This window comes from Eptatretus burgeri, chromosome 3 (assembly GCF_056783735.1).
Source record: "Eptatretus burgeri isolate ZD-2024b chromosome 3, Ebu_testis_v1, whole genome shotgun sequence".
In the NCBI taxonomy this organism is placed as follows: domain Eukaryota; kingdom Metazoa; phylum Chordata; class Myxini; order Myxiniformes; family Myxinidae; genus Eptatretus; species Eptatretus burgeri.
In genome coordinates, this window is record NC_140963.1 from 108,297,474 (window position 1) to 108,310,654 (window position 13,181).

Below are 13,181 nucleotides of genomic sequence, written 5' to 3' on the forward strand. Positions count from 1 at the left end.
GAAATCGGGCGCTACTTTTGACTCGTGTATGTATATATATATATATATATATATATATATATATATATATATATATATATATATATATATATATATATATATATATATATATATATATATATATATATATATATATATCTCCACCGACTTAAAGAAAGTTCAGGCCCAACTCGCATGTGTTTGGCCCCACGTCGTCAGGCGGTGGCTCACCCACTGAAAATTATTATTGATGCAAGTCATTTCAGCTTTTCAATGTTAATTGTTTTGTAAAAATATCTAAACATTTTTTCCACTTTGTCATTCTTGGGTATTTTGTGTTTTTTTTTTTTGCCAAATTGGTGCCAAAGTTTTTTTTTTTTAATTCAATCCATTTTAAAATCAGGCTGTAACACAACAAGATATGAAAAAGTCATGGGGTGTGAATTCTTTCTGAAGTCTGTGTGTGTGTGTGTGTGTGTGTGTGTGTGTGTGTGTGTGTGTGTGTGTGTGTGTGTGTGTGTGTGTGTGTGTGTGTGTGTGTGTGTGTGTGTGTGTGTGTGCGTGTGTGTTTCAGGTGATCCCATATTTTAGAATGGGATTCGAGCTCAGAGCCCCAGTATCAGGAAAAGCAGCAACAATTGTTCGAAAATCTCGGCTCCAATTCCCGGCTCTGCGCAAAGCGGTGTGAGGATATCCCGATAGCCCTCCCCTCTCATCGGCCCTACCCGCTCACTCATCTCATCTCATTCCTCCCCTGTCTCATCCCCTCCCACCCTCCGATCGCCGTCCTTTCACTCTCGCTCCATTCTTCTTCCCCAGCGCCCGTTCGGCTCTCGCTGCTTCGGAGGTGAGCAGCCGGTGAGTCGTAATCAGCCTGTCCAAGACCCCTTTGTACTTTCTCCTTCCATTCGGAATTGGGTTAGGGGTTTGAATTGAGCACAGACATCGTCTTGGTCGCGGTTGCTGTCCTGCTTCGTTGAGTTGAGCATGTACACGCGAACCTCTCTGCCTTTCCGTGTCCTGTGAAGAATTTATTTATTTATTTATTTATTTGTCTATCCTTTCACCCTTTGGTAATTATACAAAGTTTTCAAAACAAACCCTTCGTGCAAGCTGCACAGAGTGTACTTGCTCGAAACGAGACTGACAGTTCATTGCTGTGAACGACAAATGCCTAATTGGATCCATTTTCATTTGGTACCTGTTAATTATCTCATCTGTTAACGTGTGTCAATAATGCTCTGAAAATGATAGATTTTTGACAACGTCTGGTATATGTTTCTGGTCATTGCCGTACAGGTGATCAACCGACAATGGGAGGAACTGCAGAAGCTGCAACACAAACTCCAAACTCGTTACACTTTTGGTACAATCAACAGGTGAGCTTAAGATTTAAATTTCATAACAGCATTGTATTCACTATATTCTGAACCTGACATTTCATATCTTTCCATTTGTATGCTTGCTTGTTTCCTTTCCCTTTATTCACGAGGTCAATTCGAATGGATGTGGACGTGTAACTTGTGATGAACGCGGTAAATTCAACACTAACAAGTACCGATGTACATTTCTCAACTTGTATAGGTTATATGACAAACACAAACTCTGTGGTCAGTCGAAATGAGACCCTCAAGTTGCCTGTTGTTTGCCTTTTTGAACCAGGTAGTCACGGTCTTGCACCATGTGGTTCATTCTGGACGTTTTCACATCCATCTGCAAATGGTTTGCACCAGTCAAGTGAGGATTTCATTGACCGGCAATCATCAGCATGCTGTGTAAATTACAACAGGATTGATGTATGCGTTGAGAAGAAATTACTTATTCAATGTTCCCAGCCCTCTTCGTGATCTCACTTTCCACCATCTTGATTTTCCGGAAAAGCAGGAATCACGTGACTGTGGCTATTCGTTACCAAGACTGTAAACACAAATGTCCTCAAAATGTATTAATCTACATACATTACATCTGGCAGCAACTCCATCTTTAAGAGCTGTCAGGATGCCCTTTGAGGTACGTACACTCGCCTTCAAGCTGTCTCCACTGGGTTTGAATCTTGACCCAGCTATTAACTGTCATCCCGGTGTTTCTCAGGCAGGGTGATCCATCAATGTGTATGCTGTCCCTCGTATGGACATTAAACGGACGTCCCGTCTTGCGGCATTAGTTGGTGGACGTTAAAGTTCCCACAGTGTCCTTCGTGAAGAGTAGGTGAGCTATCGCCGGCACCCTGGACAAATTCCAAATTCTTGCCCTAACCACAGCTGACAACGCATCAGCGGTGCAGCCTTGCCCCCCAGCAATGATGCAAACTTGCAGCTATGTCTTGCACACGAACGAGTGAAATGACTCCACCTTTTCAAAACAAAAGTTCAATATAATTTGAATCACCACTCTTCTCTCTTCACTCTCTTTGTCTGTGCCTTTCCTCTCCCTTCCCCCCACCCCCTCCCCCTCTGCAAAATCTGTCTTTTAATTACATGTTATTTCTCTTAACCAGAGTTTCCTATTCTATTTCTGATTCCTAATACGTATCCCTTTTGGAATGAGTCATGGAGCATTCTGGAATTATCAGAACAATCATGCAAAGTTACTCCCCATTCCAGTGTTGATGCCTTAGCAATAGTGTAAACATTCTTGCATGATTCAAATTTTCTTCTTTCACTTGATGAGACTTTACTTTTACTTGCTTCGTAGAACTCCCTCATTGGTCAATGTAAGGTTACCTTTTGTCGGTCAATCATTTGGAGGGCTGCATGATTTGAATACTGGTTACTTTGAATAGCAATGTATTTTTCAGTTTCTGCGTAATATATTCATCCTTCTTGAATATTGATGCATGCTTTTAAATGCTTGCCTTTGTATATTTTCAGGAGTTTGAATGCATGTGCTCCAAGGACAAGAGCTTCAAGGAGGCAAGTACACAATATGATGCTGGAGATGTACAATTGCTGGAAGCACAACTGCTGTCTCCTGACCAATGTGGAACCACTCTGGATTCAAATTCACCTTATAATATGTTGCCTGTTGACCATTTTAACCTGGTGGATGATACACCTGGCCAAGCCATGCTTTCAGAAGAGAATGAAGGAGTTGATGACCTGCAAACCAATTTGGCCCGAGACTGCCGCCCTCACAAACGTAAGCGGCCACCGACGAAGCTGGTGCACTTGGGGCCAGGTGAAGATGAACAGCAGTCCAGTTCAGAAGTGCAAAATGAGGATGACAAAATACCCTTGGTGATGCTTCCACGTATGATCGATCTGCAGGAAACTATCCACAGCCGACATGCGACGAGCCGGGGAGCCTTTCCCGGAGCAACTGTGGACGCTGTGGATGAGGAGACATTCATCAAGGTTGAAACGACCTCAGAAAGTCCTATAATGTATGGCACAGAAGGTAGCAACCTGCATTCAGGGAGTCCAGGTTTGTGTTTGCCTGTGGATAAAACGAGAGACTGCAAACCTGAAATCGAGCCATCAGAAGTCAGAAGAGAGGAGGAAACTGAGATCGGGGATGTCCATGCAAATGGTGGTGGAATGGGTAGCCGTGAGGTGACAACTTGTAGTGTTGATAAGAACAGTGGCAATTCTACGCTCTTTCCTTATGACCAGGCCGACATGAATGTCCATGTGGATGAGACTTACTGCGTAGCAACGGCAAGTGGACAACGACGATGGCAGTGCCGTCTTTGTGAGAAATCGTATACATCCAAATACAACCTGGTAACACATATCCTGGGCCACAGTGGCATCAAACCACATGCTTGTTCACAGTGTGGAAAGTTCTTTAAACAACTCAGCCACTTACACACTCACCAGTTGACACACGCTGGAGCCCGGCCGCATGGCTGCCATGTTTGTGGCCGTGCCTTCACACAAACGAGCCACCTCAAACGCCATCTCATGCAGCACTCTGCTATCAGGCCGCACGTGTGCACACTGTGTGGTCGTGGCTTTGCCTACCCTAGCGAACTGCGGGCTCATGAAGCCAGGCATGCAAATGAGCCACAGCGACCAAGAGGCCCAGTCTGCAACGCGTGTGGCCTGTCCTGTTCTTCTGCAGCCATGTTGAAGCAACACAAGGCATTGGTGCATCATGAAGTTTCCGATAATCTTAAAGGACAGTCTGCCAATTCCAACCCAGCGACCTTCTGCTGCCACGAATGTGGCCGGACCTTTCAGTACCGAAGTCAGCTCCAAAACCATGCTTTGTCTCACTGTGATGTGCGCCCATATATCTGTGCAGAGTGTGGTATGGAATTTGTCCAGTCACATCACCTCAAGCAGCACATGCTTATTCACAAGGTAAGTAGTATTTTTACATTATCTGTGTTCATTCGATCAGAATATATTGTGCGAAGTCCAAATTAGTTGGAAGTTGAATGTGAAGACATATTGAGGACACAAATGGCATGGTGGATGACCCCTCAAGCAAAATTCACAGTGGAGTTTAAAAAAATTTGTTGCTTAAACATGTAACTAACTCCCTTTGCTATTTCCAAAAGTTTCAGTGAATAATAAGTACAGTTAAACATGTTATAAAGAGAGCATCCTTTTTGAACAATAATGCACTGAATGAGACTCTATGATGTTTTATTGTCAAAGAATCATAAATTTCCTTGGATATTTATGTCTTAGGTACTTTAGGGGTTACCCACAATACAATGGGGAAAACTTGCGCTCTCTGTCTCTGTCTCTGTCTGTCTCTGTCTCTGCAATTCTACCTTTTACTGCAACTTTTGGGGAAGGGTAGGGGGGGGTGGTTGTATGAAAGGCAAATTGTGTATGTGCATGTGTGTGCGTTATTAATTTTTTTAATAGAGTTTAAAAATGTACTTCCAGCTTAAGATACAGTCAGTCTGCATTAGGCGGAGCATGTGAAAAACTCAAGACTGCCCCCTGTACCACGAGCAGTGTCAGTTACCAGAATGGGGTCTGTAGGTCAACTAGGTAACGCTCCCCACCCCCCCCCACCCCATTTTTGCAATACCAGTCCATCACTTGGGAATCAATGGGCTGACATTACAAAAACAAAAGTTGGCTGGTTGACCTGCAGACCGCAGTGTGGCAGCTGACATTGCTTGTGTGCAGTGGGCAGTCCTGTGGTTCACAGGCTCCACCCACTGCAGACAAAACATTTATCTGAGCGAGTCGGTGGTTAGAAAGAGATTTTATTATGCAGTGCCCTTCCTGAATAAAATGAACATCCCTGATTGTAAACAAACTTAATTTTAACAATCTGTGACGAGAACACATGGATCTACATGGGTTTGTCGCTGGTGGCATCATTCAGTGCTTAAACCCATGAAGGCATGGTTGAATAACACTTTGAATGACAGGCTGGTATAGATTTTGCCAAAGTTATTGCAGCTGAATAGATTTTATTTCAGCTCTCATGTATAAAATAAATCCTCTTACCACGATACAAGCAAAACATTTAGCAGCATGGGACACATTTACTGCAGGAAGATGGTGCCCTGTTTCCATTTCACCAAAACCACCTCTGCTTGGAAGAGATGGAATGGGCTGCAGCCTCTTGTCTGTACACCCATAGAGTCCTGAAATTTATGTCATGGAACACGTCTGGGAATGTGCATCAGAAGCTGTGGTAAAGCAGACCGTAGTAATACGCAAGAGCTGCAACAAGATGTACTCCTCATTTGCCAAAATCTGGATCAGACTGTCGTTACAGAATATTACCGATTCGATACATTCACAGGTTGATGCAAAAAGACATGCTATCAGAAATTAATACGTGTCAGCCATATGATTTCAATACAGATATAGAACTTTAATATTAATGAGGTGATATAATCTTTTAATATACTATATAATCTTAGGAGAACAGCAAAGCCTGGTGTTGCTCAGTGGTTAGGGTGGAGGCTTGGGATACTAGGGTCCTGAGTTCAAGCCCCGTTGGCCGCTGAATTAATACACCAGGAGGTTGACTCAGCCTGTCATCCTTCCGAGGTTGGCAGAATGAGTACCAGTGTACTGGTAAGGGGGACACTGCATCAGTGGCATAGCCACGTCCCAACCAATGATGCAACCAGCAGCCTACGAGAGAGAGAGAGAGAGAGACAGAGACAGAGACAGAGAGACAGACAGACAGACAGAGAAACAGCGAGAAACAGCAACAGCAACAGCAACAGCACTCTGTAGAGCGCATGCCTACGCCAGGCTGAACAGTTTATTTTTTTTTTGTATCCCACTGAGAGGTCGTATCTAGATCCGGACCTGAACCAAAATCGAATTAGCTTGTTCGCATCACCTAACCAACTCAAATACCAAGTTTCATCATAATCGGTGCACAACTTTTTTGAGATATCATGCTATGTATCGTTTTTGGGCCGATCTCTCAATGGTGCAGAATTACTTTTAAAATTATCTTTTCTGGATCCGGATTTTTACCAAAATAGAATCGATTAGTCCTTGGCACACACGCAACCTGTCCACCAAGTTTCTTCTGAATCTGTCCATAAATTTTTGAGATACCATGTTCACAGGCAGATAGATAGACTGAGGGTGAAAACAACCTCTGTCCACATTAAATTGTGGAGGTAAATATTGTAAAGTGGAATTATTTTTTTTTTACAATAATGGATTATTTCAATATATTTCTTGCCCTTTTTGAAATCATGTTGTTCATCTTCTTATTTTTTTTGTTTTCTCCTCCTTTTAACAAAAATTCCTTGGTGGGGTTTACGCTGGCACCGAAGGAGAGGTTATCGTTGCATTCAGCTATAGTTCCGCAATCCAAGCTTCTGCTTTCCTAGCTTTTTTTTTTTTCCATTTAATAAGCCTTTTTGAAGATACAAGTGCAGCAATATTCTTGAACACCTGCATGTAAGTTGGACTGACAGAATGGAAAAGAAAAACTGGAAAACTACTTGTGTTTTCACATGCACCCAGTGTTATCTGAGCTGTCAGGCACTTTTCATGCTTGAAAATGCAGCAATTTTTCTGTTGTTGAAAGGATCGTACATATAATGGGAAGTTTATCCCATCAGATAAAAACTGCAAAATATCTGTTGTTGGGTCAAAGTTGCTTATCTTGATGAAGCTCTTGAGATGAAAAATACAATTCCAAGTGAACACATGAACTAAGGAGATAACTTGAGTGGAGACTTTGGGTTTTCCTTGAATCCAGCACCTGCAGATCCAGAGCTTCTCTCCAACACAACATGGTACACCATGTTGCAATGCCAGACAAAAAAAACAGAAAAGATCCAGATGCTTTTGGAACAAGTGAGTAAATGGAGGGCAGATGACATGGAGCTAGTCGTCTGAATTAAGCAAGTAGGAAAAAAATTAAAAGGAAGACAACCTGCAATCGGCAACATAAACTTTTGAGGACTTGTGAAAGAGCTATTTAAACAAGACAAGGTCTTTATCCACTTTGAAGTTTTGAAGTAATGATGTTTCATTCGATTGACAGTTGATTAGGTGCAGAGGGTAATGTAGACTGTGATCAGAGACAGCTCGGAGATAGTGATAGCTGCTCTAGGTGTGGTTAGGAGAGCAGGAAAATTCTCATGGAGACGCGGAATTGGTTGGTTGAAGAAAGCAGCTCCGAAGACGACAACAATGGAGCAGGAAGGAAGGAAGGGAGAGGGAGAATGGAGCAGAGATAGAAAGCCGCTCCTGTGCCTGGGAAAGACCCTCGGGAGGGAAGCTCGGGCCAAAAGGATGAAGTGAGACAGAGCGAGCAAACCGAGACGGAGTACACGGAAGGGTGGAGTGCCGCCTGGAATGGTAGGGTTACAAAAATGGAGAAAAAAAACGTTTACATTTCTAGCTGCAAAGAAACGGTGATAAAAGAAAATGTGAGAAGAGGAAAGGGAAAGGTGGAGCCGATTACACAAATGAGCAACAATGTCCATGGAGATGAAAGAAGAAGAAGAAGAAAAAAAAAAGATCTTTTAGTTCCAAATACTTTGCTTTGCTTGTCTTGGCAGCAACTGATAAGGTGATGTTGCAAAATTTTTCACCACAAAGTAAAAACATTAGGTCTGATTTGGCAGGTGAATAAGCTTGTCACTTTGATAGCTCAATGAGTCTGAAGGGATTGCACAGAGGTGGTACACCTATTTTTCATCTGTCCAAGTCTGGTTTTGATTCCTGACCGAACTATAAACTGGACTATTGGTGCTTCACAGACAGGACATTACATCACAAAGTGCTGCACACCCCTCAGCTAGCATTAGTTGCTGGAAGTTAAAGATCCCACCGTGTCTTTCAAGAAGAGTAGGTTATTTAATTATTTATTTGTATGCAGCCTGTGGCTGCTCAGCTGCATCATTTTCTGGGGGAGCGGTCATGCCGTTGATGCAATGCCTCCTGTTAACAGTAAGCTGGTACCATTTTGACGACTTCAGAAGGATGACAGGCTGTCAACCCTCACTGGTTGTTGATTCAATGGATAGACAGGGGCTTGAACTCAAGACCCTAAGATCTTAAGCCAGCCACCTTAACTGTTGAGCCAACACCAAGCTTGAAGAGTAGGTGAATGATCACCTGTACCCTGAAGAAATTACAAAATTCCTACCACCCTCAGTCAAACATCAGGTGTAGCCAGTTGGTTCATGAAATACTTGGGTCAAAACCTCCCCCCCCCCCAAAAAAGACCCCACAAGACGTGAGAATAATCGGGGCCGTTAAATACGAAGAAGTCCTTCCTTGGCACACCTGACTTCCTATCCATCTTCAGGGCCCTCGTCTGCAGCTTGATGGAGTACTGCTCTCCCCTCTGTGCTGGCTCCCCTTCCTCGTACACCTTTCTCAGCTTGATGCCGTGGAAACCAAGGCCTTTGCCCTTCGGCTCCACGATTGCCCCCCCCCCCCACCCTCTCTATGCTGTTCCTTTTGTCCTGTTACCTAATCCATTCAGCATACTCACTCTTCCATGAGCCTTCACTCTATTAAAATAAAAATTCAAATAAATAAATAGACAAATGCATGATAAATGTTAAAGTTCAGTAATTTTTAAGAAATGGTTGTGAAAATTATCTGGGAGAACCAAGTTTGAAGGTAATTTCAATGTCATAGATTAGAGCAAGTGTATTCAAATGGGTTCATCATTGTGTTGGGAAACTAAAACAATGAGAAAGGTGTGGTATCGGTGTTGGAAAATATATGAACATGAATTTCATTTTAATCGAGAAAGTTTAATGGTGTTGTGGGTTAGCAGGATAACTTGAAGGTATGCACACTGAACTCTGAGCTGCCTGGCATGGATTCGATTCCTGGCCAAGCTGTAAACTGTCATCCTGGTGTCTCAAAGGCAGGGTGAGGCATCAATGTGTGTCGTCCCTCAGATGGAAGTCAAACCGGTGTCCTGTCGGCCAACATTAGCTGCTGGATGCTAAAGATCCCACGATATCCTTTGCGAAGAATAGACGAGTTTTTGCTGGCACGCAGAACAAATTACAAATTTCTGCTCTCACCTGCAAGGGACACTGCATCAATGGCGCAGCTGTGCTCCCAGAAATGATGTGATGACAAATTATGACCCGGCCTAGGCTCTATTTGCAGAGGGTTTGAACAAGGGTGTTTAAAATTTGCTCTCAAAGCTCAAACTGCATCTGTCAAATTTTTTTTGGCCTGCATATGCCTTTAGGACCTGTACATAGTCAGTGCAAGATTCATCAAAATGTTATTGCCCCAAAGATGCTATTTAACACAGATGTCCTTGGCAAGCAATTATCACCATACTGCGCAGGCAATCATCTGAAAATATCAACCAGCTTGATACTTTTGTCGATTATAAACTCTGTAATAAATTTCGGTTCCAGTCTCTTTCAGATGTCACTCTCCACTTTCTTGATTTTCAGCAAGCACTTTATTATGAGTACAGGTTTCTCCTCGTATGCAGCACAAGGCTGCAGGGTAGCATCATTGGCTGAGAGAATGGCTGTGCCGCTTTTGCAATGCCCTCTGTAGGTTAGGGCAGGAATTTCGAATTTGGACAGGATGCCTGTGCTCGCTCGCTTTCTCTTGGTACAGGTTACCAAGACTATAAACACAAATTACCTAAAAAATATCCATCTACTTACATTAGTGTACCCTTTATGAACAACTGTTCAGATCAAATTTGAACCCTCCTCGTAGGTATGGAAGTGAAGGATTATTTAGAAGCTGTGTTAAGATTTATTCCGCAATATTGGGCTGTAGTTTAGGTTTAGTCTATAACATGAAACAGGTACACTGCCTGCCTCTTAAAAAAATAAAAAGGACAAAAACACAACACGTTTCAGCAATTACAGAGAGACTCCTTGCACATGTTGTTGGTACAATTGTATCAATGATGGGAACGTGTAAGCATATGCTTTCACCCAGTGTGAGAACACAACTTCAGTGGAGTTTCAGTGAGAAGGAATGTGCCTTACTGCAACAATGTTTTTGTTTTTTTGGAATTGAATCATCTTGGTTGTCCTTTGTAGCCCAATATGGCAGTTCACAATGACAATGAAACAACCTGAGAATGTGAATTTGTTTCTAGTGTAGGAGCTGATGCCAAAAGAACCACACACTGAGATAGAACCCCACACCAAGAGCAAGCAGTGTAACCTTATGTCAAGGGATATCCAAAAAGTTCAAACCACTTGCTACTCGCTGTTCAATGATTTTGTTCAGGGTGTCAGCGATCTACTTTTTTGCAAAAGACATCAAGGGATCTTTAACATCCACCAATAACCAGTGCTGGCAGAGGGGTCCTTCGACTTAACATCCTTCCGATGGACGATGCACATCGATGCCTCACCCTGCATTTGATGACCGTTTATAGCTGGGTCGAGATTCGAACCTCGGCCAGACAACTCAAAGGTGAGTGTGCATTCTGCTGTACCGGACTTAAACGGGGAGGGCCCCAGACAGTGGCGTTGATTGAGAGCAAACTTTTGAAGACAAAACAATGAGGTTAAAATCTCAGCAAAACTTGTCTTACAAGGTAAATAGCAAGTACAAGGCTTGATCACTTTTATCCGTGACCTTTCATTCAAAGCAATTATTAATATTGATGAATGATTGTTGGCTTTTCTCTTGTGCCTTAAGTTCATCAATGTCAAATACCATTAACCCTTTTCGACACCATAATTAACCTCCGCCATCGAAGATCGGAGGTTACTGTTTTCACCCCTTTCTGCTTGTTTGTTTGTTTGTGAACAGTATTACGGAAAAACTCCGACGGATTTCGACGAAACTTGGTTGGGGGGTTAGGTATGGTCCAAGGATCATGTCATTAGATTTTGGACTTGGTCCCCCCCCCCAAAAAAAAATTGTTAAAGAATTTTTTTTTTTTTGCATTTCTACATGTTTTAAGTGATTTCCAACCCCCCCAAACCCCCAAAAAAAATTGTTAGAGAAAAAAACATTTTTTGCAACTTTTTTTTCAACAAAATTTCGATTTCTTTTTTTTGCATTTCTACATGTTTTAAGTGATTTCCAACCCCCCCCCAAAAAAAAATTGTTGGAGAAAAAGAATTATTTTTTTGCATTTCTACATGTTTTAAGTGATTTCCAACCCCCCCCCCCACAAAAAAAATTGTTAGAGAAAAAAGCATTTTTTGCAACTTTTTTTTTCAACAAAATTTCGATTTCTTTTTTTTGCATTTCTACATGTTTCAAGTGATTTCCACCCCCCCCCCTCCCCCCAAAAAAAAATGTTGGAGAAAAGAACTATAACTGTCAACACTGTTGACATCATATTTAATGAATAAGATATAAGGTTCACTTGAGTGACCCAGCAGTATTGGCGGCGGAGGTTTTGCACTCTCCCGAGTGCTCCCCCTCTAGTTCCTTCAGATATGACTTCATTCAGCATGAATGCAGGATTCACTTCAAACACATGTCAGAAAGAAGAATTCCACTGCTGGCATTCAGCAAAACAAAAAAACAACGATAGGTGCCATTTTATGGAGGTTGAGCTAACAGAAGTTAAGCAGTTCAAAAACTGACCAATGGACCTGGGTCATTCGTTTCAGCAATAACATTGTGAGGACAACCTAAAGGGATGATGTTTGGCTGTCATGTTCTTACTTTCAATAATGAATTGTTCCAAAGAAGAAGAAGAAAAATAAATAAGTAAATATCAGCCTAATAATCCTGTCCATTTTTGATATATCTTCACTGTGATCGAGAAAAAGAATTTGATCACAAATTTTGATCGGAACCCCAAATTTGATACTCATTGAAGCTCGGCCGAAAGGGTTTAAATGTGGGAGGATGCATCGGACTTGTGGAAGGGTGTCACGTTGTCAAAACAAGTCATGACCAGCATTGATTTACACTGATGCAAGTCGGTTAAAATATCAGGAATTATTTGTTTGTTTTTCCTCTATTGCTTCTGTCATGGCACATTTGGTACTTCCTGGAAGGGCTCCATTTAATCCTGTGATCATACGAGAATTGCTGCAGATGCTTCACTTTAACCCCATCACCATTTCGGCTGTGTTTGTTTTTTTTTATTTTTTTTTAAATTAGGTGAAAGGGCAGGGATGCATTTGTCTTTTTAGTCACCATGAGATCAATGTAACGACCAATTCCTTTCTCCAGGGAATCAAGGAGCACAAGTGTGATGTGTGTGGACGTGGCTTCACGCTTCAGGCCAATATGAAGCGACACTTGCTGACACACAGCAGTGAGCGGCAGTACGCCTGCTCGTTGTGCCACAAAACCTTCACTCAGAAACAAACTCTCAAAGCCCACATGATTGTACACTCAGAGAAGAAACCATTCAAGTGCAAGGTGAGCAATGTTGAGCACCCCCAAACGTCAATCCCTCCAAAAATATCGACTGTAATTTTACTGTATAAAATAAGGCATTTCTATGTATGTATGTATGTATGTATGTCTGAAAATAATAGAAAAATTCATGGCTGGGACAATCTTCACCAATTTTGCATACGTGCTGGGGGTACACAGGGTCAGGTCATGGGCACAAAATAATTCCCCCTTCTCCTCCCTACCTCCCTCGGCGAGAAAACTTACTATTTTCACCTGTACACGGAGAATTGTGCAAGTGTTTTAACCACTGACCCATGCCAAAGGGAGAGGTATTGACATCTATTTTTGCTCTCAGAGGGAACATATGTTGATGTATATTAAAACCAAAACAGGCCCTTCCGACCCGATAAATGCAACACGACAATAGGCGTCCTGTTTTGGTTTTATTATTGCACTCGACCATAATCCAATCCCACCTCC

General features: G+C 42.3%; 1 protein-coding gene across 9 annotated transcripts in view; it reads left to right on the top strand.

The window, feature by feature from the left end:
- The window catches only part of LOC147030661 (uncharacterized), a 131,899-nt gene that overhangs the window by 104,319 nt on the left and 14,399 nt on the right, over window positions 1-13,181 (top strand). For 7 of the 9 annotated variants that reach the window (XR_015056467.1, XR_015056468.1, XM_085874909.1 and 4 more), the window contains exons 2-4: window positions 1,279-1,358; window positions 2,850-4,283; window positions 12,531-12,722. Coding sequence is in view for 7 of the 9 variants with exons in the window: in XM_085874912.1 (XP_085731038.1) it covers window positions 1,279-1,358; window positions 2,850-4,283; window positions 12,531-12,722 (1,706 nt within the window). In the remaining 2 variants the exon portion in view is untranslated. Of the gene's footprint in view, window positions 1-737; window positions 838-1,278; window positions 1,359-1,641; window positions 1,990-2,849; window positions 4,284-12,530; window positions 12,723-13,181 lie in introns of those variants that run through there. The other 2 variants (XM_085874907.1, XM_085874908.1) reach the window with 2 other exon arrangements.